General features: G+C 43.3%; 2 protein-coding genes and 1 pseudogene across 3 annotated transcripts; 2 read left to right on the top strand and 1 right to left on the bottom strand.

The window, feature by feature from the left end:
- The first annotated feature begins 630 nt into the window (after window positions 1-630).
- LOC123723646 (riboflavin-binding protein-like) lies at window positions 631-6,959 on the top strand. The gene is made up of 6 exons (XM_045715169.2): window positions 631-767; window positions 1,572-1,779; window positions 1,950-2,043; window positions 2,222-2,350; window positions 2,479-2,575; window positions 6,076-6,959. The coding sequence occupies exons 2-6, from the start codon at window positions 1,617-1,619 to the stop codon at window positions 6,445-6,447; spliced, it is 855 nt and encodes a 284-aa protein (XP_045571125.1). The 5' UTR covers window positions 631-767; window positions 1,572-1,616; the 3' UTR covers window positions 6,448-6,959.
- A 7,479-nt stretch (window positions 6,960-14,438) lies between these two features.
- LOC106607009 (peroxiredoxin-like) lies at window positions 14,439-16,570 on the top strand (annotated as a pseudogene). Its single transcript, XR_014391804.1, has 5 exons — window positions 14,439-14,442; window positions 15,116-15,267; window positions 15,722-15,844; window positions 15,976-16,106; window positions 16,363-16,570. The product of XR_014391804.1 is annotated as a peroxiredoxin-like (transcript).
- A 3,952-nt stretch (window positions 16,571-20,522) lies between these two features.
- Window positions 20,523-22,355, bottom strand: LOC106607038 (transcription factor JunB). Its single transcript, XM_014203598.3, has one exon. It carries the CDS (start codon window positions 22,003-22,005, stop codon window positions 21,031-21,033), a length of 975 nt encoding a protein of 324 aa, XP_014059073.1. The 5' UTR covers window positions 22,006-22,355; the 3' UTR covers window positions 20,523-21,030.
- Between the last annotated feature and the right edge of the window lie 1,532 nt (window positions 22,356-23,887).

Genomic DNA, 23,887 nt, shown 5'->3' with positions numbered 1-23,887 from the left:
AAATTGAGTGTGGATTTTGCTGAAGTGGCAGATTGAAGTTATTTGTGGGGCAATGGTTGTCAGCAGGGAGATGTATTCCAATGCTCTTAGCATATCATACAGTATCAAATCTCATCCTTCACCTCCCCTTCACACAAAGCCCTGACCTGTGGGTTTGTGGGAGGAGGGGAGGACAGGTGACTCAGCACTTGAGGAGGATGCACTTATACCAAGGACAACGCCGCGCCAACACGTTCATATAGGACCCAATCAATTTGATGAATCCACTGACAACCATATCCTGTTGTTTTTCAGTAACTGGTGCTTGATACAGAATGACAGTACCTTTGATACAGAATGACACTACCTGGACATAATATGCTCAGGCCAAATCATTTAAAGGTCATCATATTACAATACTGGATGGGAATACCTCCACACATATCTTTCTAATGTATATGATACAAATTAGTGTGTGTGTGTGTGTGTGTGTGTGTGTGTGTGTGTGTGTGTGTGTGTGTGTGTGTGTGTGTGTGTGTGTGTGTGTGGGATATGGATTACCAGCAAGCGGGAGGTCGGAGGAGGAGGTGGGGGAGGTGGCCAGGGGCTTAGTTAAACCAGTGAGAAACTGTCGTGCTGCCCCTGGGAAGAAGTGATCATAACAAGCAGTCAGCCCGGAGGAAGAGCTGCGTAGAGTGGTGCTGATTCGACGACGATTCCAAAGCTGAGGAGACACGTCGCACAAGACCAAGCAGAATCAATAGGAAAACGGTTTCTCCCACCGACAGGTAGGCTAAGGCAGGCGAGGAGTAAAGTATTGTTGTCGATAGTGGAAAATAAACAAATGGACACAGATGGCAAACTACGCAGTTGGGATGTTCTGGTGTTAAATCTTGTCATTCCAGATATTTTGTTTAAAGCTAATCAAACATGGTTTTACAGTAGCCTATCTTCGAATTTGTTCAAGTCTTAATTATTTTGTTGTGAAATTATTAGTTGATAGTTTGTCAGGTATGGTCATCGTTTTTTCTGAAAGAAAGTAAGTCATTTGTAGGTTTGTAGCTGATAGTCTCATGTAGCCTACATACAGACGACCTACAATAAGTAGCCTACATACAGACGACCTACAATAAGTAGCCTACATTGTTATACATCTAACAAAGCGATTAGTAAACTCTGAAATGTGTTAAACATGTCTGTAACTCTTTTTCTATAAAATACTTAAACGGAAGTTCATAACAAAATACCATATTTAGGATTTAATCAGGTATTGTTATGCATGCTTAGCGTTTTCCAATGGCTAGATAGGCTATAGCTTAATATTTCACAGGCTGTGTCATACATCACACCAATCCTTGAACCTCCTTAATTAGGCTAGATGCTCCATGGCACGTCATTGAATACAAACTATGTTATGGACAGACTAGACCGTTTTTGATCAGTGGTGGTTGATCTTACTCCCTTTTTGAGGGAAACATTCTCTTTAGTGCTATAGGCAATAGGCAAACATTCAAATGTCACATTATTTAAAAAACTGGTCTTCAGATTGTATGGTTCACTGAACCCGCTTGTCTCCCGCTACGCTGTCCAAGGTCCTGATTATAGCCGGCTAGCTGAACGTATCGCAGGTTGAAGAAATGGCTATCACGTCAAACTCCCTGCCGTTGGTCTGTGCATATTTAGCGGCTACCTTGATTGGTCGCATTTTGTGTTTGGAGGGGGCGTGTCTACAGGACGGTAGACAGAAGACCACACCCAGCCAGGAACCTCACCTGAAAGAGTGCACAATCTATGCTGAGAGTGAGTGAGAGCACTGTGCTTTTAAAGACAACAACATGCATCGTCAAACCATGATAATGAGAGAAAACTGCTGTTGGAAGTTTGCTATCTAAATCCTCAATCCTCCTATGAGATGAGGTGTCTCTCCACACCCCATGGTCATAATCTATCCATATTGGTTCTCTCATCAGATGCATGTTGTTCAGAGGATGACATCCAGGATCTTATTCCCACGACCAGTGAGAAAAACAGCCCCTGGGACAAGTGTGGGAAACTGAGCCCGAAGTAAGTCTGCGATTTACAGCGGCCTTTGATCATGACTAGCTGATATAACCAATATTTTCAATCTATCACATCAAAGCCAATAGCCAACAGAGACAAAAGCATTGTACTGCTGGAGCAAAGCGAGAGTTACATGCTGTGGTCTACCCTCTCTCTCCCTCCTATCCATCTCTATGTCCAGGTGTGAGGACTTCCTGAAGCGTGTGACCTGTTTCTACCGTTGTTCCCCTGATGCAGCCCGCTGGCCACACTCTCACCTCCAGTCCTCCATGCAGGCCGTGCCACTGTGCCACAGCTTCTGCCGTGACTGGTGAGCTCACTACAATAACCTAGGGTCCCAATGTAAACTGTACTGAAGGCACTGCGCTAATCACATCATCCAGCAGTATCAAATGTTGATCTGTCATCTGGTCATTGCAATGTAACATTTTTCTTCAGGTATGAGGCCTGCAGGATGGACATGACATGTGCTCGTAACTGGGCCAGAGACCCCAGAGGACAGAACTGCACTGGGAACTGTGTGCCGTATCAGCAGGTAGGCTATTGATTGGATGGGCAGCAGCCAGTCTCATGGGAGGGAGCCATGTTGAGATGGCTGTAATGCTGTGTTGAGCAGTGTTTTAACCTTGTTATAAATGTGTTTTTTTTATTTCAAAAAGAGATATTTAGACTCAACGATTCATTTCTTTGAGGAAGTTAAGAACCGTCCTAGTCTCTTTCTCCAGCTGTGTCTCTTATGATAGAGCTGTAGGAAGATATAGAAACCTGGCATGCAAGGCTAGGTTAGAAAAGAATCATGATACTGACACTGATACTGCTGGTCTCAGTGGTCAGTGAGGGGTTAAGGACACAGAGGCTGGCTCAGTGGAATAAAGGAGGGGCTCTGCCAGGGGCAGACTGGGACCAGAATTCGGCCCTGGCATTTCTAACTAACCTGCCAATTTTTTTCCTTGAGGGCCCCACACCGGTCCATTTTTTTATTTGAGGCCCCCACACCGGCCCATTTCTTTCCTCGAGGCCCCCACACCGGCCCATTTCTTTCCTTGAGGCCCCCACACCGGCCCATTTCTTTCCTCGAGGCCCCCACACCGGCCCATTTCTTTCCTCGAGGCCCCCACACCAGCCCATTTCTTTCCTCGAGGCCCCCACACTGGCCCATTTCTGTCCTTGAGGGCCCCACACTGGCCCATTTCTTTCCTCGAGGCCCCCACACTGGCCCATTTCTTTCCTCGAGGCCCCCACACTGGCCCATTTCTTTCCTCGAGGCCCCCACACCGGCCCATTTCTTTCCTCGAGGCCCCCACACCGGCCCATTTCTTTCCTCGAGGCCCCCACACTGGCCCATTTCTTTCCTCGAGGCCCCCACACCGGCCCATTTCTTTCCTCGAGGCCCCCACACCGGCCCATTTCTTTCCTCGAGGCCCCCACACCGGCCCATTTCTTTCCTCGAGGCCCCCATTATTAGCCAGATAATTATTATTTTGCGCAAAAAATCCAAGTTAGACAGGCCCAATGTGATAAAAATATGGTCCAGCCTATCTGGCATTTGCTCAGAATGCCAGATGGCCAGTCTGCCCCTGGGCTCTGCTCTGTACTGCTCCACTGGACAGAGGAGGATATAAAAAGAGGCAGAGTGACCCAGGGCTTGTGCACAGCTGGGACCAACTGTGAACCTCCCAGTCACACACAAACATGCACACACACCAGAGGAGGCTGATGGGAGGAGATGTAAGGGGACGTGCTTATTGTAATGGCTGTATTGGAATGAATGGAATGGTACCAAACACATCAAACACATGGAAAAACAGCGGTTCCATTCCAGCCATTACAATGAGCCCGTCCTCCTATAGCTCCTCCCACCAGCCCCCTCTGACACACACACATAATCAGTGGTTGGATGTGATGATGAGAGGTGACAGGAGTGTGTGTATGTTTATGTGGAAGAGGCAGGTCAGGGAACCACAAATATACCAAATAAAAACGTAATTATTGTGAGGCCATTCAATTAAAGTTAAGCTATACAGAGACCTCCAAAAGACCCCAAAAGGAGGAGTCAGAATGTTAGAACAAAACAACTCACATCTAATAGAAATGTTGTTTACACAATAACAATATTTTCACAGATTTATAGTATTCATTAGTTTGACCCTTTGCTTAAGAGCAACTGACTTTGGAACTCAAATGAGGTTGGAAGCAATTTGTGTCCAGGCATTTTAATGACAGCTCTTTTTATGATCTTCAGCTGTTCAAAAAACAATTATTTTAACATAGATAGTAAACAGGTTTGAGATAAACAGTTTGTAGGTTAGACTGGAATGTTCAGTTTGATTCCTCATCAGACAAAGGAATTGGGAAGCGAACTGCACCTCACCCATTCACATGTCCTCCCTAATCGAGCTGACAACGCTTTAGTCTGCCTCAGGGCCACTGTACACAGCACAAGCAGGCTGCAAATAAATACACGGAAACACACACACTTGCACGTAGGCTACAGCACTCACATATAGGCTACACACACACACAAACAAACACATGCACATTCTGTACTCACATATAGGCTACACACACAAACACATGCAGATACTGCATTCACACATAAGCTAGACACACACAAAAACATTTGTACATGCACACACAATACTGCACACACACGTACAAACCATCACAACGTCCCCCTGGCCCTTCTCCCAGGCTCCTCTCTGGCTTTCTCCCTCATCATCTGTAAGCTCTGCTGGCTCCTCTCCATCACCTCACTGGCCACAGCAATATTCTGGGGCTTCTTAACATCATCAACAAGGAAACCAACACTCTCTTCACGCTCTCCACTCATACACTGGTTCTGAAGTGGGCAGTGACTCTGCACTAACATGCACACAGACTGACAGCCTGTGTTGCGATAACAGCAGGTTGACGTTTCTTGGGATGAATCTTCTCCTTAAGGCAGAACTGAGCGATTTCCTCTAGATCCAGCCAACGGCAAAGTAAAAATATTGTCTATATTGTAAAACTGCATGAAAACAAATGTAAGGTTAGGGTTAGGCACTTGGGTTAGGCACTAGGGTTAGGCACATGACCATGGCTGCCCCAGGAGAGGAGGCTAGTAATCAGACCAGCTAGTAGCTATCTGCTGCACAGTAACAGCGCTGTCCTTCTAACACAGTCAATATAGCAGTGCTTCCTAAATGTTCTGAGTGACTCATTCACTCCTTATCCCTCAGACAGACAGGATGAGAGAGGGGGAGAGGAGAGAGGAGAGTTGTAACAGTAGCATTTCTTACAAAGTGGTGATGACTCACTCCCCAGAGAATCAGAGCTTACAGATATAGGATCCTAATTTGACCTATAATGTCACAGCAAAATAATCATTCAGCAACAGGATTTAAATGCTTAGTCCATAATGTAGCTGGAGCTGTGGTTAAGCTATTATCTGGACAAAAGTAGGCTACATGAAAAGTGTAATACTGTTAATATAATTGTGTGTTAGATTAGGTTTTCAGTTCATTTAAATAAGAAAGCTCATCTGCATTGCTTGCGGTGCAGGAAAATTCTCAGCAACAAAAGAGTGATCAAATTAAGATCCTCTGTAAATGTGTAGACCCACGGTGTCACTACCATTGTACTAATAAGCTTTTCCAATATCAAGCTTTTCTGAGAAATGTAGGCTTAGACTTCATGATGTTTTTTTGGGCCCTAAAACCTGAATTTGGATTAAAGTGAAGGGAAAAACATATTTATTTCCCTCAATCAGCTGGCTTTTAGATGACAGATGAAGCATGACTTTGTGTGCTGCTCCCCCGTGTCTCTAAAAGTCTTTCTCTGTATGATGAGGGCACTAATGGATGGGTGAGAGAGGGGTGGGAGTGGCAGCTGCTGCCTGGCAAATGCTTTGTTTTGTTTTGTCAGAAAAGGTACATATTTGTGTAATCAATAAGTGCCTTAATCAGAGGTATAATTTGCAACACACAGAAAAGATAAGGGTCCTATTGAATATAATGTCAAACTACACCTCCAATGATTTGCTCTTTGCTACAACAGATGTACCAGCATGGCCGGGACCTGTGTGAGAGCCTGTGGGGGGACGCCTTCATGACGGTGGAGGATGAGGAGGAGGAACGGGAGGGGGGTGAGGGTATTAGCAATGGTAATGGTGGACGTCCCTGTGGATGCCTGACCCTCAGCCCCTCGGACAGGGAGGTGATCGCTGCCCTCAGGGCCCTGGAGGAAGACCCAGAGGAGCTGGACACCACCAAGAGTGGCTTGCCTCAGTACCGTGCCCCCTGCCACACGCAGCCCCAGACCAAGTCTGCCACACTGCCCCTGCAGGCGCGGAGGAGCAACGGCAACATTGTGATGCGGAAACGCTCGGTCGTGGTGGATGATGTGGAGGGTAGTGGGAGTGGGCTGTAGATGAACTAACAGAATCTGATCTCTGAATCTGTAGCACTGTCCCCAAGCTGGGGTTGTCATATCTTGCTCCTATAACTAACCTTACCTCACATACTGTACCTCTCATCATTACGCACCATTATAACCCATCAATCAAATGTTGCTTAGAGACGCTCCATGTTTTGAAGTAATACCAAACATATAAACCATTATGACATGACATGCCCTTAACACTGTGTAAATAATGTACGAATAGTGACATTGACCGTAACATTATTCTGAAAGGTAAAACTATCAACAGCTAGCATCAAAGTGTATGACATCATGTTGTATTACAGTCTGTTGTTACATGGTACTTGGCCCAGGGACTGCAGTTGAAAATTAGCCGGCTGGCTAAAACTTGCACATTTATACAGTAGTAATGTTAATTAATGTCCACTGTCCCTGTAAACGTTAATGTAATAAAGTAAAGTAGTTGCTAAAACTGGTGACATCATTCATGATCGCCATCAATGTTTGGCATGTAATTGTCAGTCATGTATGTTCATTATAAACATATGCAGTCTTGCAGCTACATTAGTAGGCCTACAAATGAAAATATCTATCATCTTGTGAGGCGCCTGGGACTGCCTCGGTGCATATCATACTGTAGAGTTGTGTTTACTCATCAGTAGACTGCAGTAGTTTCTAAACTGCAGTTGTGTAACTTTGCCATCAGACAAGGCATACAGGAGATACGTATCCATACTGAAGCTTCCACAATTCCTCTTTTCCTCAATCCTAAACACCTTTTTTAGACATACCTGTACAACTGTCAACATGCTTGGCATATTTTACTATCGCGATATAACGTAATGTACTACTGTTTTCTTGTCATGAAATGTTTGATAGTGGAGGAGGGAGGTTGGGTGTTTGTGATGGTGGTGCAGAGCCACATCATTAGAGTGGCTGCCATCCTGCAACCATAGGAGTCAGCTGTAAAAATGATGAAGTATTCTTTATAGCTGGAGGAAGTCTGGAATTTCAGAAAGAGAATCTGCGCAAAGGACAGACTTAGACTGCTGATGTAGAAACATGACTCATGCCAGTAAGGCTTTTGTGTTCGTTTGATAATGCATCAGAACTCTATTCAGGCAATGTCATTCAAGATGCTGTGAAGTAGAATTAGAGCCAAACTCTATAGAATGTCTAAAGAATGGAGGACCAAAAGGGAACCTGTTTGTCTGAGTGTGATAAGAATACCTATTTGGTGTTCTTTTGTTTCTTGACATCCTCAATAAACACTGGATTTCAAAATCATTCCATTGGTATTTTCTATTGTGTTGTTATTAGAGCCATTGCCAGATCAAAATACATAGCAAATATGTGTTCTGTGTCTCCATACGCAGCACTTTCCAACCATTTGACCTGTCACCTCAGGATAAGGACACTGTGTATTCCAAGGATGATGTCATCACCCAACATGGCCGCAGGGACAGTCCACCTCTGATGTTCTCACCAGTCCAGCTCAAGCTGGCAGACAGCTTGACAGTTTGATTATGGGAGTGAATAAATATAGTATATGTATTGTTCAAATGACAAAGGCGCCACACCAGCAGTTAAAGCCTTCAATATGGTTGTTTTAAAATAATAATGTCCCACTCAAATTAGCAGTATGAGACCACACTGTGTGTGTGTGTGTGTGTGTGTGTGTGTGTGTGTGTGTGTGTGTGTGTGTGTGTGTGCGTGTGTGCGCGTGTGTGCGTGTGTGTTTCGGGGCTCCCGAGTGGTGCAGCGGTCTAAGGCACTTCATCTCAGTGCTAGAGGCGTCACTACAGACCCTGGTTAGATTCCAGGATGTATCAAAACCGGCGTGATTGGGAGTCCCATAGGGTGGCGCACAATTGGCCCAGCGTCGTCCAGGTTTGGCCGGGGTAGGCCGTCATTGTAAATAAGAATTTGTTCTTAACTGACTTGCCTAGTTAAATAAAGGTTAAATAAATGAAAAGTCTGTGTGTGTGCACTTGCAGGAGGCTAATACAAACAATACAATAAAGTTGTGTGTCATTATAGCTATAGTCATATCAATAATACCACAAAGTACTACTGGACATTTTCCTGCCTAAAGGATAAACAGCAAAACACAGCCTGCTCCACCCTCTCCAATTCTCCTGCCAAAAGGATAGACAGCAAAACACAGCCTGCTCCACCCTCTCCAATTCTCCTGCCAAAAGGATAGACAGCAAAACACAGCCTGCTCCACCCTCTCCAATTCTCCTGCACATTATCAAGGCACACTCTCCATCCCTCCCTTCTTCTGTATAATTCCTAGGATTGATAGATCATGTTTCTGCCCATGTACAGTACATTATAGGAATATTATAAACACAATGTATAGGCAACTGCCAAAATAATGGAAACACTTGAGTAAATTAAGGATTTAATGTACACTGTTCAAAAAAATAAAGGGAACACTAAAATAACACATCCTAGATCTGAATGAATGAAATAATATTATTAAATACTTTTTTCTTTACATAGTTGAATGTGCTGACAACAAAATCACACAAAAATAATCAATGGAAATCCAATTTATCAACCCATGGAGGTCTGGATTTGGAGTCACACTCAAAATTAAAGTGGAAAACCACACTACAGGCTGATCCAACGTTGATGTAATGTCCTTAAAACAAGTCAAAATGAGGCTCAGTAGTGTGTGTGGCCTCCACGTGCCTGTATGACCTCCCTACAACGCCTGGGCATGCTCCTGATGAGGTGGCGGATAGTCTCCTGAGGGATCTCCTCCCAGACCTGGACTAAAGCATCCGCCAACTCCTGGACAGTCTGTGGTGCAACGTGGCGTTGGTGCATGGAGCGAGACATGATGTCCCAGATGTGCTCAATTGGATTCAGGTCTGGGGAACGGGCGGGCCAGTTCATAGCATCAATGCCTTCCTCTTGCAGGAACTGCTGACACACTCCAGCCACATGAGGTCTAGCATTGTCTTGCATTAGGAGGAACCCAGGGCCAACCGCACCAGCATATGGTCTCACAAGCGGTCTGAGGATCTCATCTCGGTACCTAATGGCAGTCAGGCTACCTCTGGCGAGCACATGGAGGGCTGTGCGGCCCCCCAAAGAAATGCCACCCCACACCATAACTGACCCACCGCCAAACCGGTCATGCTGGAGGATGTTGCAGGCAGCAGAACGTTCTCCACGGCGTCTCCAGACTCTGTCACATGTGCTCAGTGTGAACCTGCTTTCATCTGTGAAGAGCACAGGGCGCCAGTGGCGAATTTGCCAACCTTGGTGTTCTCTGGCAAATGCCAAACGTCCTGCACGGTGTTGGGCTGTAAGCACAACCCCCACCTGTGGACGTCGGCCCTCATAGCACCCTCATGGAGTCTGTTTCTGACCGTTTGAGCAGACACATGCACATTTGTGGCCTGCTGGAGGTCATTTTGCAGGGCTCTGGCAGTGCTCCTCCTGCTCTTCCTTGCACAAAGGCGGAGGTAGCGGTCCTGCTGCTGGGTTGTTGCCCTCCTACGACCTCCTCCACATCTCCTGATGTACTGGCCTGTCTCCTGGTAGCGCCTCCATGCTCTGGACACTACGCTGACAGACACAGCAAACCTTCTTGCCACAGCTCGTATTGATGTGCCATCCTGGATGAGCTGCACTACCTGAGCCACTTGTGTGGGTTGTAGACTCCGTCTCATGCTACCACTAGAGTGAAAGCACCGCCAGCATTCAAAAGTGACCAAAACATCAGCCAGGAAGCATAGGAACTGAGAAGTGGTCTGTGGTCACCACCTGCAGAACCACTCCTTTATTGGGGGTGTCTTGCTAATTGCCTATAATTTCCACCTGTTGTCTATTCCATTTGCACAACAGCATGTGAAATGTATTGTCAATCAGTGTTGCTTCCTAAGTGGACAGTTTGATTTCACAGAAGTGTGATTGACTTGGAGTTGCATTGTGTTGTTTAAGTGTTCCCTTTATTTTTTGAGCAGTGTATATTGAAAGCAGGTACTTCCACACAGGTGTGGTTCCGGAGTTAATTAAGCATTTAACACCGCACCATCAAAGCAAATCAAATCAAATTGTATTGGTCACATACACATGGTTAGCAGATGTTAATGCGAGTGTAGCGAAATGCTTGTGCTTCTAGTTCCAACAGTGCAGTAATATCTCACAAGTAATCTAACAAATCCCCAACAACTACCTAATACACACAAATCTAAAAGGAGGAATAAATATTTGGATGAGCGGCACAGGCATGGTGCAATAGATGGTATAATGTACAGTATGTACATATGAGATGAGTAATGTAAGATAAGTAAACATTATTAAAGTGGCATCGTTTAAAGTGATTAGTGATCCATTTATTAAAGTGGCCAGAGATATGAGTCTATATGTATGCAGCAGCTTCACTGAGTTAGTGATTGCTGTTTAACAGTCTCTCGGTCCCAGCTTTGATGCACCTGTACTGACCTCGCCTTCTGGATGATAGCGGGGTGAACAGGCAGTGACTCGGGTGGTTGTTGTCCAAGATGATCTTTTTGGCCTTCCTGTGACATCGGGTTCTGAAGGTGTCTTGGAGGGCAGGTAGTTTGCCCCTGGTGATGCGTTGTGCAGACTGCACCACCCTCTGGAGAGCCTTGTGGTTGAGGGCGGTGCAGTTGCCGTACCAGGCGGTGATACAGCCTGACAGGATGCTCTCGATTGTGCATCTGTAAAGGTTTGTCAGGGTTTTAGGTGACAAGCCAAATTTATTCAACCTCCTGAGGTTGAAGAGGCGCTGTTGCGCCTTCTTCACCACACTGTCTGTGTGGGTGGACCATTTCAGTTTCTCTGTGATGTGTACGCAGAGGAACTTAAAACCTTCCACCTGCTTAGGGTCATGAATAAAAATTCTGGGCAGGTCATTATTTTGGCTACCATAGCTATGACCCCATAGGATGACAATGCCCCTATCCACAGGGCACGAGTGGTCACTGAACGGTTTGATGAGCATGAAAACTATGTAAACTATATGCCATGGCTGTCACAGTCAATAGATCTCAACCCAATTGAACACTTATGGGAAATTATGGAGTGACGCCTGAGACAGCATTTTCCACCATCATCAACAAAACACCAAATGATGGACTTTCTCGTGGAAGAATGGTTTTGCATCCCTTCAAAAGAGTTCCAGACACTTGTAGAATCTATGCCAAGGTGCATTGAAGCAGTTCTGGCTCGTGGTGGACAAAAGCCCAATTAAGACACTTTATGTTGGCGGTGTTTCCTTTATTTTGGCAGTTATCTGTAGCTCTATATCATTTTACACAGTGGGTCTTTAGACTCTGACAGGCCTGTTTTTTTCCCCTGTGAGCTTTATTAAAAATATTGTTAGGGGGCAGTGTGATTGAACTCCAGCATTAGAATACATTGCTTGTCAAATCATTGTTCAAAATCATTAGGTCTGGCTATGCTTTATTTCTTAAAGGTCTAAGCCGCTGATACCATGGATCATTTTGCTATTTGATTAAGAATTTTATATTGAATTTGGCCTTTACTACTATAGCCCATAGAAACACACTGAATTACACATTCATAAATGGCAACAACAAAAAAGACAGTCAAAAAATAAATCATATGGAATAAGGTTTTGAAGTGTCTGTTCTAAAAGTTCAAAGATGAAACATGATAATTGTAATCAGAAGACACTATTAACAGCTAAATATTATTGGTAACAGAATAAATAACAGAATAATAACTGCAGATTAAATAGTGCTGTAATTGAAAATTGTACATCCAATATAGGTTACTGCATGTTAGCAGATACCCATAGACTTACAGTCATTGACCTTACGCTAGTTAGCATTGGCTTGCGAAACTACCTCTTAACTTCCTTTATTCTGAACACAGAGGCATAAAAATGGTATCCACGAGTTCATTTGACTCTGCCAAAATACCGAAGTATGCATTTAAGAGTTAGAATTTAAGTTGTACCCTATATTGTGATTCTCACCAATGTTGTGGTCTTCTCACACTATTCAAACAACACAATTCTAATAAACGGCGTATGAAGCTCTCTAAGCCTATAGATCACATAGGCTATTTAAAACAAATCATCTTAACTGAAGACACAGACAATACTGTGCAGCCGTCTTCATCGACCTGGCCAAGGCCTTCGACTCTGTCAATCACAGCATTCTTATCGGCAGACTCAATAGCCTTAGTTTCTCAAATGACTGCCTCGCCTGGTTCACCAACTACTTCTCAGATAGAGTTCAGTGTGTCAAATCGGAGGGCCTGTTGTCCGGACCTGTGGCAGTCTATGGAGGTGCCACAGGGTTCAATTCTTGGGCCGACTCTTTTCTCTGTATACATCAATGATGTCGCTCTTGTAGCTGGTGATACTCTGATCCACCTCTATGCAGACAACACCATTCGGTACTGGCCCTTCTTTGGACACTGTGTTAACAAACCTCCAGATGAGCTTCAATGCCATACAACACTCCTTCCGTGGCCTCCAACTGTTCTTAAATGCAAGTAAAACTAAATGCATGCTCCTCAACCGATCGCTGCCCGCACGTCTAGCATCACTACTCTGGATGGTTCTGACTTAGAATACGTGGACAACTACAAATACCTAGGTGTCTGGTTAGACTGTCAACTCTCTTTCCAGACTCACATTAAGCATCTCGAATTCAAAATTAAATCTAGAATCGGCTTCCTATTTCGCAACAAAGCATCATTCACTCATGCTGCCAAACATACCCTCATAAAACTGACTATCCTATCGGTCCTTGACTTCGGCTTGACTTGTTTGGGCGGCATAGACGTTTTCTGGTATTTTTTATTTCAGCCAATGAAACATGGGACCAACACTTTAAATGTTGCATTCATATTTTTGTTCAATGTAGTTGTAGTTATACACATGTTGCGTTCAACGAATCAGCATGTCGGACATTTCCGAGTTTCCTATTACCGATTAGGATGAGTGCGGCATATCCCCCCAAAAGACAGTAACCTACAGTAGGAAGATAGGCAGAAAACACTTCTCCAATAGAAATCCCGATCACGCTTGTAGGCGATTATCATGGCGACATTTGCTAGCTAAGCTCATGCGCAGAAACCGGGTCTAACGCTCTTCTCGCGCCAAACTGCGCATGTGCATGCCGTCAGTTCAAAGGCACACCTTGGATATAAAGTTGTTTTTGACGAAAATGTAAACGTGTCAGTTCGACACTTTCACGAAGTTCAGGTAATAATATGTTAAACTACTTAAGACACTGACTCGAATCTAGGTTGTGCCCTTAGATTTAGAAAATTAACAACTAAGGAAGAACTTTTCAGTTCTCTCATTGACTTCTCAAACCTCGGCCTAGTCTGCTTGAAACTGTGATATACATTTTCCGCGATTGATAACGTCAATCAAATTCTTCACTTAGAGAAAGCTGAGAAAGCCTATTCTCGCGGGATTTGCTTCTCCTCAGCTTTTAGTTACTGGTCAGTTGTTGATCAACTTTATTACTATGTCCGTGTTCTGACAGCCGTAATGGCCTAGTCAATCTGTTACCACTTAATTGTTCACTTTCTTTGACACAAACTCAGACACCTGTACTATTTCTTCTTACTTGTGGCAGTGGCAGTGACCTGAGAAAGTAGCCATAACATATGTACCTCTACACTCTACTGACAGTCAAACGGACACTATTAAACTGCTGACAGACTAGGTAGAGTAGGCCACACTGTAGAGAGGGGCAATAGATCAGACAGCCTAAGTTAGTTTGGTTGTCTGTGTGTGAACTGCAGTGTTATTTTATTAGGCTATTGTAGACTACTTTTATCTTACAATGTTTGGAATGCAGTAGATTGATAGAATAAAAATGTGATGTGAGTTAATAATACATTGGATATGATTATAATACCCCTCTGTTATATCATGTTTTAAGTACATTTTTCTCAAGGTCATTATCTGCAGCTTAGAGTTCCCCTTTGGAGCAGTGAGTTCAGTGAACTGTCCTATCGTCGCAGCAATGGGTACTTGAAAACAAGCTTGTGTGTAAATATTATGGTGTCCTTCATTGAGAGGTTGCATGAGAACTTTACAAAGAAACCCATTCCTCAACCTCAAGCATGACTGTGCAGTGTGTCATGTGCTTCAGGCATGTGCTCAAGTGTTTTGAGGCAGACAATAGTGTTGTCAAAGATTACTGACTCTCAACAACAGGTTGTCATGTCTCAAGAAATCCAAATGTCAGCTTTCTTAGTCCACACACTTTCATTTTTGCCAATGTGGCTAAGCTTATAGTACTCAATCATGAATTACACTTTTAAGCTCAATGAATGCCCTTCTTGAAATATTAAGTCTATTGGCCTGTAATTCCGCTAACCAAGGTTTTCCACTCTGATTCACGTCAGGTGAATCAGAGTGGCCAGCCAGCCCCAGAGTTCACTGCTACAGCCGTAGTGGACGGACAGTTCAGAGGTCATGCTGTCCTACTACAGAGGCTTCGCTTTGGTGTGAAATCAACTACACACAAACACAAAAAGTACATTCAAACTCAACATTTCTCAGACTTAAATCTCTGCTTAGCTATACACATCCCATGGTGTTGAGGTTAAGTCATGGAAGCAGATTTTTAACTATTTGGCAAATTACCATAAACCGTATGCAATACTTTTGAAATCCCATTTGTCTTTTCTCCCTAAGGGAAGTATGTGGTGCTGTTTTTCTACCTGCTGGACTTCACCTTTGTTTGCCCCACTGAGATTGTGGCCTTCAGTGAACGTGCTGAGGAGTTCAGGAAGAGTGACTGAGATCCTAGCAGCCTCTACAGACTCCCACTTCAGTCACCTGGCCTGGTGAGACCATTATCTATACTAGGGTCATATATGGAAATACTGATATAGGAAAACAAACCAGAATCTTGTCCTCTACTGTCCTTCTGTATAATCTGTTTTTATTTCATTATTTTGCATATTGCTGCGTATATCTAATTTAATATCCCAACTTGTGGCTATTGTTAGATAATCATTTTCATGTTTGTGAAGAGGTATCCAGGAAGTAAATGCACTAGGCTGCATAGGGTCCTGAAGCCCCACCCTGCCCAGAGTTAAGCTTCTCCTGTCAGCCTGTATAGCTGTGATAAAACCCTGGAAGACTGACTGAGTCGGTTTGCAGCTCCAGATACACAGCAGATGTGTAGCGGCCACTGTTCAAGTAATCAATAATCATGCAGGCGTCCAGTGCATTTGCCTACAGTCCTGTATTTATTGTGTGTGTAATAGTGATTATCTCGCTCCCCCTCCTGTGCAGGATCAACACAGAGAAGAAACAGGGAGGTCTGGGCCCTATGAAGATCCCTCTGCTGGCTGACCCCACCCAGGCCATCTCCAGGGACTACGGAGTGCTGAAGGAGGATGAGGGAATAGCCTACAGGTCTGTTACCAAGCTCTGGGACAAGTCTTATAATCCTATTCTCTCTCTCTCTCACTCACAGCTGCCCATTTACTGACCTTTATACAGTGCTCAGCCCTAAACCTTTTCTAACCTTCCTCCCTACTGTCCAGAGGTCTGTTTGTGATTTATGACATAGGCATCCTAAGGCAGATCCCCATCAACGACCTGCCAGTGGCGTGCTCTGTGGATGAGACACTGCGCCTGGTGCAGGCCTTCCAGCACACTGACAAGTTTGGAGAGGGTGAGAGGAGGAGGGGACAGAGAGCAGGTTGGGGATTTAGAGTAGGATGTGCTGACATCTCAGGACATGGCAGGAGACTCATATTGTTAGGCACCAATAGACCTCCATTGTATGCACTCTAGTGCTACTTGACCTCTTGCCCCTCTTCAGCTCAGTTCCAATTCTTATTAGAATATACAGTACATTTAGTGAGCAAATGTGTTTGATATACAGTGTATGGTCACAGGGCAGATGTGTGACTTGTTTCTCTTTACAGCGTGCCCAGCAGGATGGAGACCCGGTCATCCAGAAGAGCAAGGAGTTTTTCTACAAAGAGAACTGATCCATCCACACCTCCTTAGAGGTGCTACGTCTATACAGCGTACTAACTGAGCACTTGCTGTTGTTAGCTGGATCACTGACTGACTGAGTCTGCTGATCGCATTGATTCTGTGTAAACTACACTGTCAGTGGGGATGTGTTTTTTGAAAATGATATATTATTTGTGTATTAGGCTTGATGTTGATTCCATCATGGGGCTTATTTTACTGCTGTTCTCTAATGATTTTTTTTAATATACTTACCTAACTTTTACTTAACACTTATTTTTATTAAAACTGTATTGTTGGTTAAGGGCTTTTAATTAAGCATTTCACTGTAAGGTCTACACCTGTTGTATTCGGTGCATGTGACAAATAACATTTGATTTGATTACAATTCAAACAGTGCCATGTGAGTATTTTGTTGATGAACTGGAATGTTAATAGAAAAGCTGAATTTTTAGCTAAATTGTTCTCTAGTTTTGTAGTGATGAGGCATTTGGAAGTTGCTTTTGCCTTTTTAAAGAAAATATAGTTTAAAACCAAGTGTTTTATTCAGTACTTTTATATTGGAATATGACATGAACACTGGTCTAGAGTTAATAGTAAGCTTTAGTTACTAACCACTAGATGGTGCTATGCACACATTCAACAAGCAATGTCCCTGTTTTTCTGGAAGACTGGTTTTGTATAGGTTTTGTTAATTGATACAATACAAACAAATTAGTCTTAAAGAGCAACTGCCCCTAAAAAACAACTTCTCATTTAGAAAACAGCCTATGTGGCATTGAGTCAGAAACATTTATTCTACTGTCTAAATTTAGTATAATGTGTAAATAGGATAATTTTGGTCATAGCCTCATCCAAAACGGACTTTTGTGGGACTTGTGGTCGTGACTGCATCACAATGTAAATGAAGGTTGGGTTTGTTTCAATCCTGCTCACAGCTGGCAGCACCAAGTAATCATTAATTCGGAGTGCAGCTGTATGTGACCAGATTGTAATGCCTGTGCTTGGGTTGACTTTGGATATACTGTACCAATGGGGCTAGTTAGGGGCCATTGCTAAATTACACAATGTACATGGGACAATGTGTAAAAATTCCAATAGCTGCAAATTTCAATGACTTAAACACATCAAACCAACTATAAATTGTAGAAATGATAATACAAAAATGTAAAACATGATGAGAACTAAAAGGTGTACAACATGAAAATATTCGCATTTACATTGTGTAATTCATTGACAGTCCCCAACTTGCCCTGGAGATAGGCTATCCAAGGTCAAACCAACTTTGCCACAGTCGGACACCAGTCGGCTGAAGCTAATTGGCAAAATAGTTTGGTTAACTCTTCCCACCTGCGAACACACACACACACACACACACAAGACACCCACATCAAACCACACCCTGATATCAACTCATGTTTTGAATTCAGTCATGGCCGCAAGCATTTCTTAATTAACCTAATCGAAAACGAGGCCTGATCAGGAAGTGTAGTTGCCCTTTTAAAGGTTTTATATTATAATATATTATAAACATTCTCTATTTTTGAATGACCCCACTTGTTATGACCAAACTGCTTCTTGTATATCCCAGGGTGATAGTGAGCCCTGCATGTCTCAGAAGAGGTTATAATCTGTTCCCTGTGTTCCAGAGGTCATTAATGGTGAGCTGCACAGTGTACACTGCATATCAACTCCATTCTATTACAACTTAACTTACTCCTCTGGTGACACATGGGACTGAGAAACCAGACATTATGTAGACCACTACTTATCACAAATTGACTGTCTTTAAAAGATTATGGGATTACCTCCCTCGGTTTTAGATGGAAAAAGTTTGTAGTAGCGTTTTAGACGATACATATTGAAGAACCATGTCGCCTTTACATAGACATTCAGCATGCAAAATCCCATTCAGTCTGCATTGTCCTACGTAGGCCTAAATGTCTTCGGAAATTAGTTATGTAATTATTGAAAGAAGCTCAGATGGCCATGGTGAGGTGGGAGGAATATGTATGATGCGAGAGAAATGTGGGAGATGGAGCGAGAGAGTGATGCCTGTAGGAGTGAAAGGGGGCTAGAGGGGAGGAAAATAAACCCACCCCAGATCTTCATACGTCATCACTTGCATCACAGATGTTCCCACAGACACTGTTGGTTGTGGGCTGTGGTAGCGAGAAGCTGAAATGGGCAGGTTGTGCGTGTGTATTTATACATGTTGTGTAGGCCTATACATAAATAACCATGTTAACTCCATGTTTTTATGTATTTCCCCCTTGGTGGGATCTGAGAAATCAAGTATCCAAAAAACATTGGTTCCATCTGGCAATGGAACATTTACACTCCCACCAATGTGTCGAGAAGTGAAAACAATAGAAGAGTACATGAAATTGGTATAGGAGAGAAAAGGGTTCAATTAGGACACCTTTGCTCTTGACTGTCACATTTTAATTATGTATGTGTTATAACAAAATAAAAATAAATCTTACACAAGATTTTTGTACTAAAACACAGAAACGGTGGAAACTGCACTTGTTTTTATGAATACTAGTAGGACTATCTAAACTGAAAGATACAGAAATGGAGTACACGTAGGTGTCGTAGCTGATATTTTCCATATTGGGGCATAAAAAAAATAAAGTTTTAACCTCTCTCCAAAACGGCTGAGGTGAGAAAGTGTGTCAAAACCCCAGCGTTCAGCGATTCTTTTGAAGTGGTTTTCTTTTACTTTCTTCTCAAGTGTGCTGAAGGTTGTGGAGAGCAGGCTGGCTGGGTTGTTTGCCGAGCTGGCTGCTGTAGCCTACATCATTAACTGCTTAACAGGACAGAATTCCCCTCCTGTTTTTCTGAGAGCAGCTTGTGCATACTCAATAACTCCTCTGTCTGCCAAAGACCGCACAACAACAGGAGTTGCAACTGATGCCAACTTTGAAGGGCTTGAATTTAAAAAAATGTTTAGATAAGAAGTTAATGTATGATGACTAATCTTCAATTAACTCAACTTTACTGGGACTTTTCCCATATCCCTGACTCAATTCAAAGAGAACAGGGCCTCACATATTTTTCTGATGTCCCCACAATGTTCTTGTCCTTGGCAATGCCAACCCAACCCATCCATACACACAGATGCGCTCACACACCAGATGCCCACTCGCGTCTACTGCTCTGCCAAGCGGTGTGGCATCTTTAAACACCCCCGGCATTCCAAAGGCCACTGTCACTTCCATGTGCACTCATTCAAATATAAGACCCAAATCTGTCTTAACTGTGGTGTGTACGCAACCACCATGTTTAGTTACCCTGGCTAGGCATCATGGGAAACAATGTGCCCAGAATGAGCTGGTGGCCATTGGACATAAGTCTTTATACAAATAGATGATTCAACTAGAGAATTGGACTGAGGACAGACACCTTGAATATGGGACGATTTTGAATATTTTTGTCAAGTGGTTGACCACTTCATGCCATATGAAAAATGAATATACAATATACTGTAATTTAAAATAGTCAAGAAAAGTTAGTGGCTGAACCTTGTCCGTAGTCATTTGATAACCCATGCGAAATTATGACTGTGCCAAGTTCATATCTGATCAAAGTTTGTTTCCCATTATTATGCTCCTTAGCTCAGTTCTTAATTATTACCCTATGCGCCAGCTTAGTTTCAATAATAATATTGGAAATTCCGTTGTGCCAAACCATCTTATTGATACAAAGTGTTAAATGAAGTGGAATGAAACCAATTTGCAAGGAAGGCGGGAGTTCCCAGAAAGCTGCGCTCAGTGACGTAATCTCTACCAGAAGAGTCCTTATATGGACACGCTGTGCGTAAAAGGTAACGCGCTGACGTTCTGGACATGAAGGCCTGAATGTAGTCTAATAGCATCGAATCTCACTGTAAAGGAGCATGACCTAAACCCATCTTCAATGAAAACTAGCCATTTAAGTCACACGCTTAAGGTTGTTGTTTATGCATAACACTAGACTGTAGTAAATGTGTAAAATCCTCTGCGCATATAGCCATCATACTTCAACGACCAATATCATTTCTACGTTGCATTTTTATGAAACACCATGAATGGCATAATGACAATAGACAAACATGAAGCCAAAATCGTTTTGATAAGAGACTTTACTTAAATATACATCGCACAAATAAAAAATACATTGTAAACATGACAAAATATTAATTTGTCAGGATCAACCTGGCAAACAATAACTTAAACATTTAATGAATGCAGCATTGCATGACGATATGCAAAATTACAAACAATACAATAACATTTCCATTGACTAGGTATCAAAACCAGCCTATCAAGTGGTCTCTGGTTTGTTTTTCTAGTCACTCAGTGTCAGTGTCTATGTTCAGTCTGGATGCTGTTCCTGTTGTCATGTATTTGGATTATATGGTCCCTTGTGCGGTGTCCAGCATCCGGAAGTACCATTTGTCGGTCTTTTACCCGAAATGAGAGCAGCCTACACACAGCCTGCGGCCGTATTGTCATTACCAACAATAGCCTGCCGTTATATGGCCTCTTCCAGTGCTGTTCATGTAGAACATTCCTCCAGTGTTGTCACTTCTAAATCATGAATTACTCTGCGTAATGCCCGCGCCTCTCCATTTAAAATGCCTCCATTTTACTCGTCAACATCAGCTGACAGCCGCTGCTTACATGTGTCAGGACTTTCTGTTTGAGCTGGGCGACTTGTTCACGAAGCACAGTCGCTGTGCTGGAGAGCCCAGCATTGTCCGACTTCAGAACTTTCACCTTGTCCTCCAGTCGGGAGATGCGCTCCAGTTTGCGGCGCCGGCATTTGGTTGCCGCTAGTCGGTTTCTAAGCCGCTTCCGCTCGGCCTTGATTATCTCTTGGTTTTCCATGTCGATTGGGGACATTGGCGGGGAACCGTCGCTGCTGTGTAGATCAGGGACGGTTTGTGGTTCTTCTTTGAAAGCCACAAGGCGCTGTGGATGGACCCCAGCGCCAGGTAGAGAGTACTGAAAGGGGTGTGACGCGTGCGTCGAGGTCTGTTGGTGATGGCTCTGCTGGTGGTGCGGCGGCAAGTAGTTGATGGTGGTACTGGGGTAACTGGATGCGGAAGAGAGGTTAGTGTTTGGGCAATAAGCGTTCAGTGTTGTGTAGATTGGAGGCTCGGGCTGCAAGGAGGAGCCGAAGACACTAGAGGCCGCCGCCGAACAGGTCGTCACACCACCCGCTCCAATAGACACGTTGGGCGGGGCCATGGGCATATGGTTTATCTTGTGGAGCTCGTCCAGGGCTTTCACGAAGCCCTCCGCAAAACCCTCCTGCTCATCGGTGATGCTCCGGTTGTAGAAGTACTGGCCTGGGGTGGGAGTAGTAATTATACCGTTACTGTTTTGGATGATAAGCCTTTCGAGTTCAGGGGAAGCAAGCTTCAGTGACCCGACGTCCTGGTGCGCTGCTTGGTACAAGTCAGACTTGAGGTTGCGATATGGCTCTGTCAAGTTCATATTCTGCTTTAGGAGTTTGTAGTCGTGCAATGCAGCATCAGAGTGGCCATAAGCCGAGATAAAAGAGTCGTCATGATAAAAAGGCTGCTCCATTTTTGTAGACATAAAGTCGTAGGAAAGTGAGCTTACCAGTTGTGTTTTAACAGTCTCAGGATATTTGTCAACAAATGACGGTGTCAGCAAAAAGTAGGCCTACGCATCAACGCAAGCACCCCTCTTTTTCAGCAATAACCCAAGTTCAGAACTAAAAAGAATTTCACTTCTAAAAGTGTGAGGGAAAATCCAAGATGTAGAACAGAGCAGTGGTCGATGAAAGCTGTCAACAGATGAATGACCGCAGTATTGACGTGATCCAATGTCTTGAACTATCTTTTTCAACCTTGTATAAGAAAAAACTAAACTTTATACGCACGCATAAGGTTGCGTTCAGGGTATGTTGTTCTATGCGAGAAATTCACTCTGAGTGAGCAGCTGGTAACATGCCGTTTTATATACACGCCAAACATTGGGGTAGTTCGTGTTGCATGGCCCGGTGCCCTGAGTGAGCGGAGTCTGTATATTTTAGACTATTCCATTGGTCCATAAACGAAATCTCCACCCACCCGGAGCACTGGCCATGCAAAACGAATCAGCCCACACACATTCTGTCAAGATTGGCAAAGGGAATTGATTGGATAGAAGCAATTTGTGCACGCCCAACAACATAATGTCAGGCTTATGACGCGATTGCCAGGAACTACTTTGATTGTAAACTGATCGTTAACACGCTCGCGTAGGCAAGAAAAGTGAAGAGTGAAGCAGGGCTGGATTAAGAATATACTTCGATACATTCTTCACCTAATTTATTGAAATCGCTGTGCAGACTAATTTGTCAACATGTTCGTAGGCTGTTGATATACGTTGATTTGTTATCTGACTGTTATATTATAACTACAGTAGACTACGTTACTGTGATGTTGCACGGTCCATGTTGTTACATTGTTACAAATTGATAGGCATTGTCCATCAGACGCTGAGCTGCGCTGCCTCGGCCTACATATTATGTGGACGCCATATTGTGTAGGCCTATAAAATGAGTTGCAATTCACTTGTTAATTTTACAGCAAGTTTGTTTGATGAATTGCATGTAGCAGGGATAACTATTAGCCTAATGTTCCGCTGAAATTATATTTGATTGTTCATTGTGCAAATGTGATGAACAATGCCGCGATGGGGTTAACGTAACCGCGGAGACCACATAATGTATACCATGTATTAACTATATATATATACTGGATACCACTATGGTGGTATCCAGTATTTAGTTCCGAGGAGAAAATCCGCATTCCATATTTGGGCATGCCGACGCGTTAGTTCCTCTGAGAGAACGGGGACGCTAAGGCCCCCCTCAGCCTCATTCCAGCAGCATTCCTGTTGTATAAAGCTCATCCGTGTGAGAGCTAGGGACTTTTTGTTTGAATAATTTTAGATGAAAGCAAATATTTCTCAGCTACATTTTGTATTGTTGGAAGGCAACTCCTTTACTGAGTTCATGGTTATCAATTGATTTAATGTACCGCATGAGTCTTATTTAATTTGAATTAATCAGTTAAAATTAATAATTCAATGTTTTCCAATTGTAGCAGCGATAATGCACTTTCTCATTTTATTTACAGTGCATTCGGAAAGTATTCAGACCCCTTGACTTTTTCCACATTTTGTTACGTTACAGCCTTATTCTAAAATATATTAAATTGTTGTTGTTTTTCTCATCAATCAACACACAATAATGACAAAGCAAACACAGGGTTTTCGAAATGTTTGCAAATGTATAAAAAAAAAACAGAAATATCACATTTACATAAGTATTCAGACACTTTACTCAGTACTTTGTAGAAGCACCTTTGGCAGTGATTACAGCCTCTGGTCTTGGGTATGACGCTACACGCTTGGCACACCTGTATTTGGGGAGTTTATCCCATTCTTCTTTGCAGATATATATATTTTT

The sequence above is a fragment of the Salmo salar genome, chromosome 03, assembly GCF_965601325.2.
Source record: "Salmo salar chromosome 03, fSalSal1, whole genome shotgun sequence".
Lineage (NCBI taxonomy): Eukaryota > Metazoa > Chordata > Actinopteri > Salmoniformes > Salmonidae > Salmo > Salmo salar.
The sequence above is the reverse complement of the archived record's forward strand: the minus strand, read 5'-3'. Positions and strand labels throughout refer to the sequence as shown.

Coding starts and splice junctions, on each gene's coding strand:
- LOC123723646 (XM_045715169.2), top strand. CDS start 1,617: ATGGCTATCACGTCAAACTCCCTGCCGTTGGTCTGTGCATATTTAGCG. Junction 2,351..2,478: donor CACAGCTTCTGCCGTGACTG/GTGAGCTCACTA, acceptor ATTTTTCTTCAG/GTATGAGGCCTGCAGGATGG. Junction 2,576..6,075: donor ACTGTGTGCCGTATCAGCAG/GTAGGCTATTGA, acceptor TTGCTACAACAG/ATGTACCAGCATGGCCGGGA.
- LOC106607038 (XM_014203598.3), bottom strand. CDS start 22,005: ATGTCTACAAAAATGGAGCAGCCTTTTTATCATGACGACTCTTTTATC.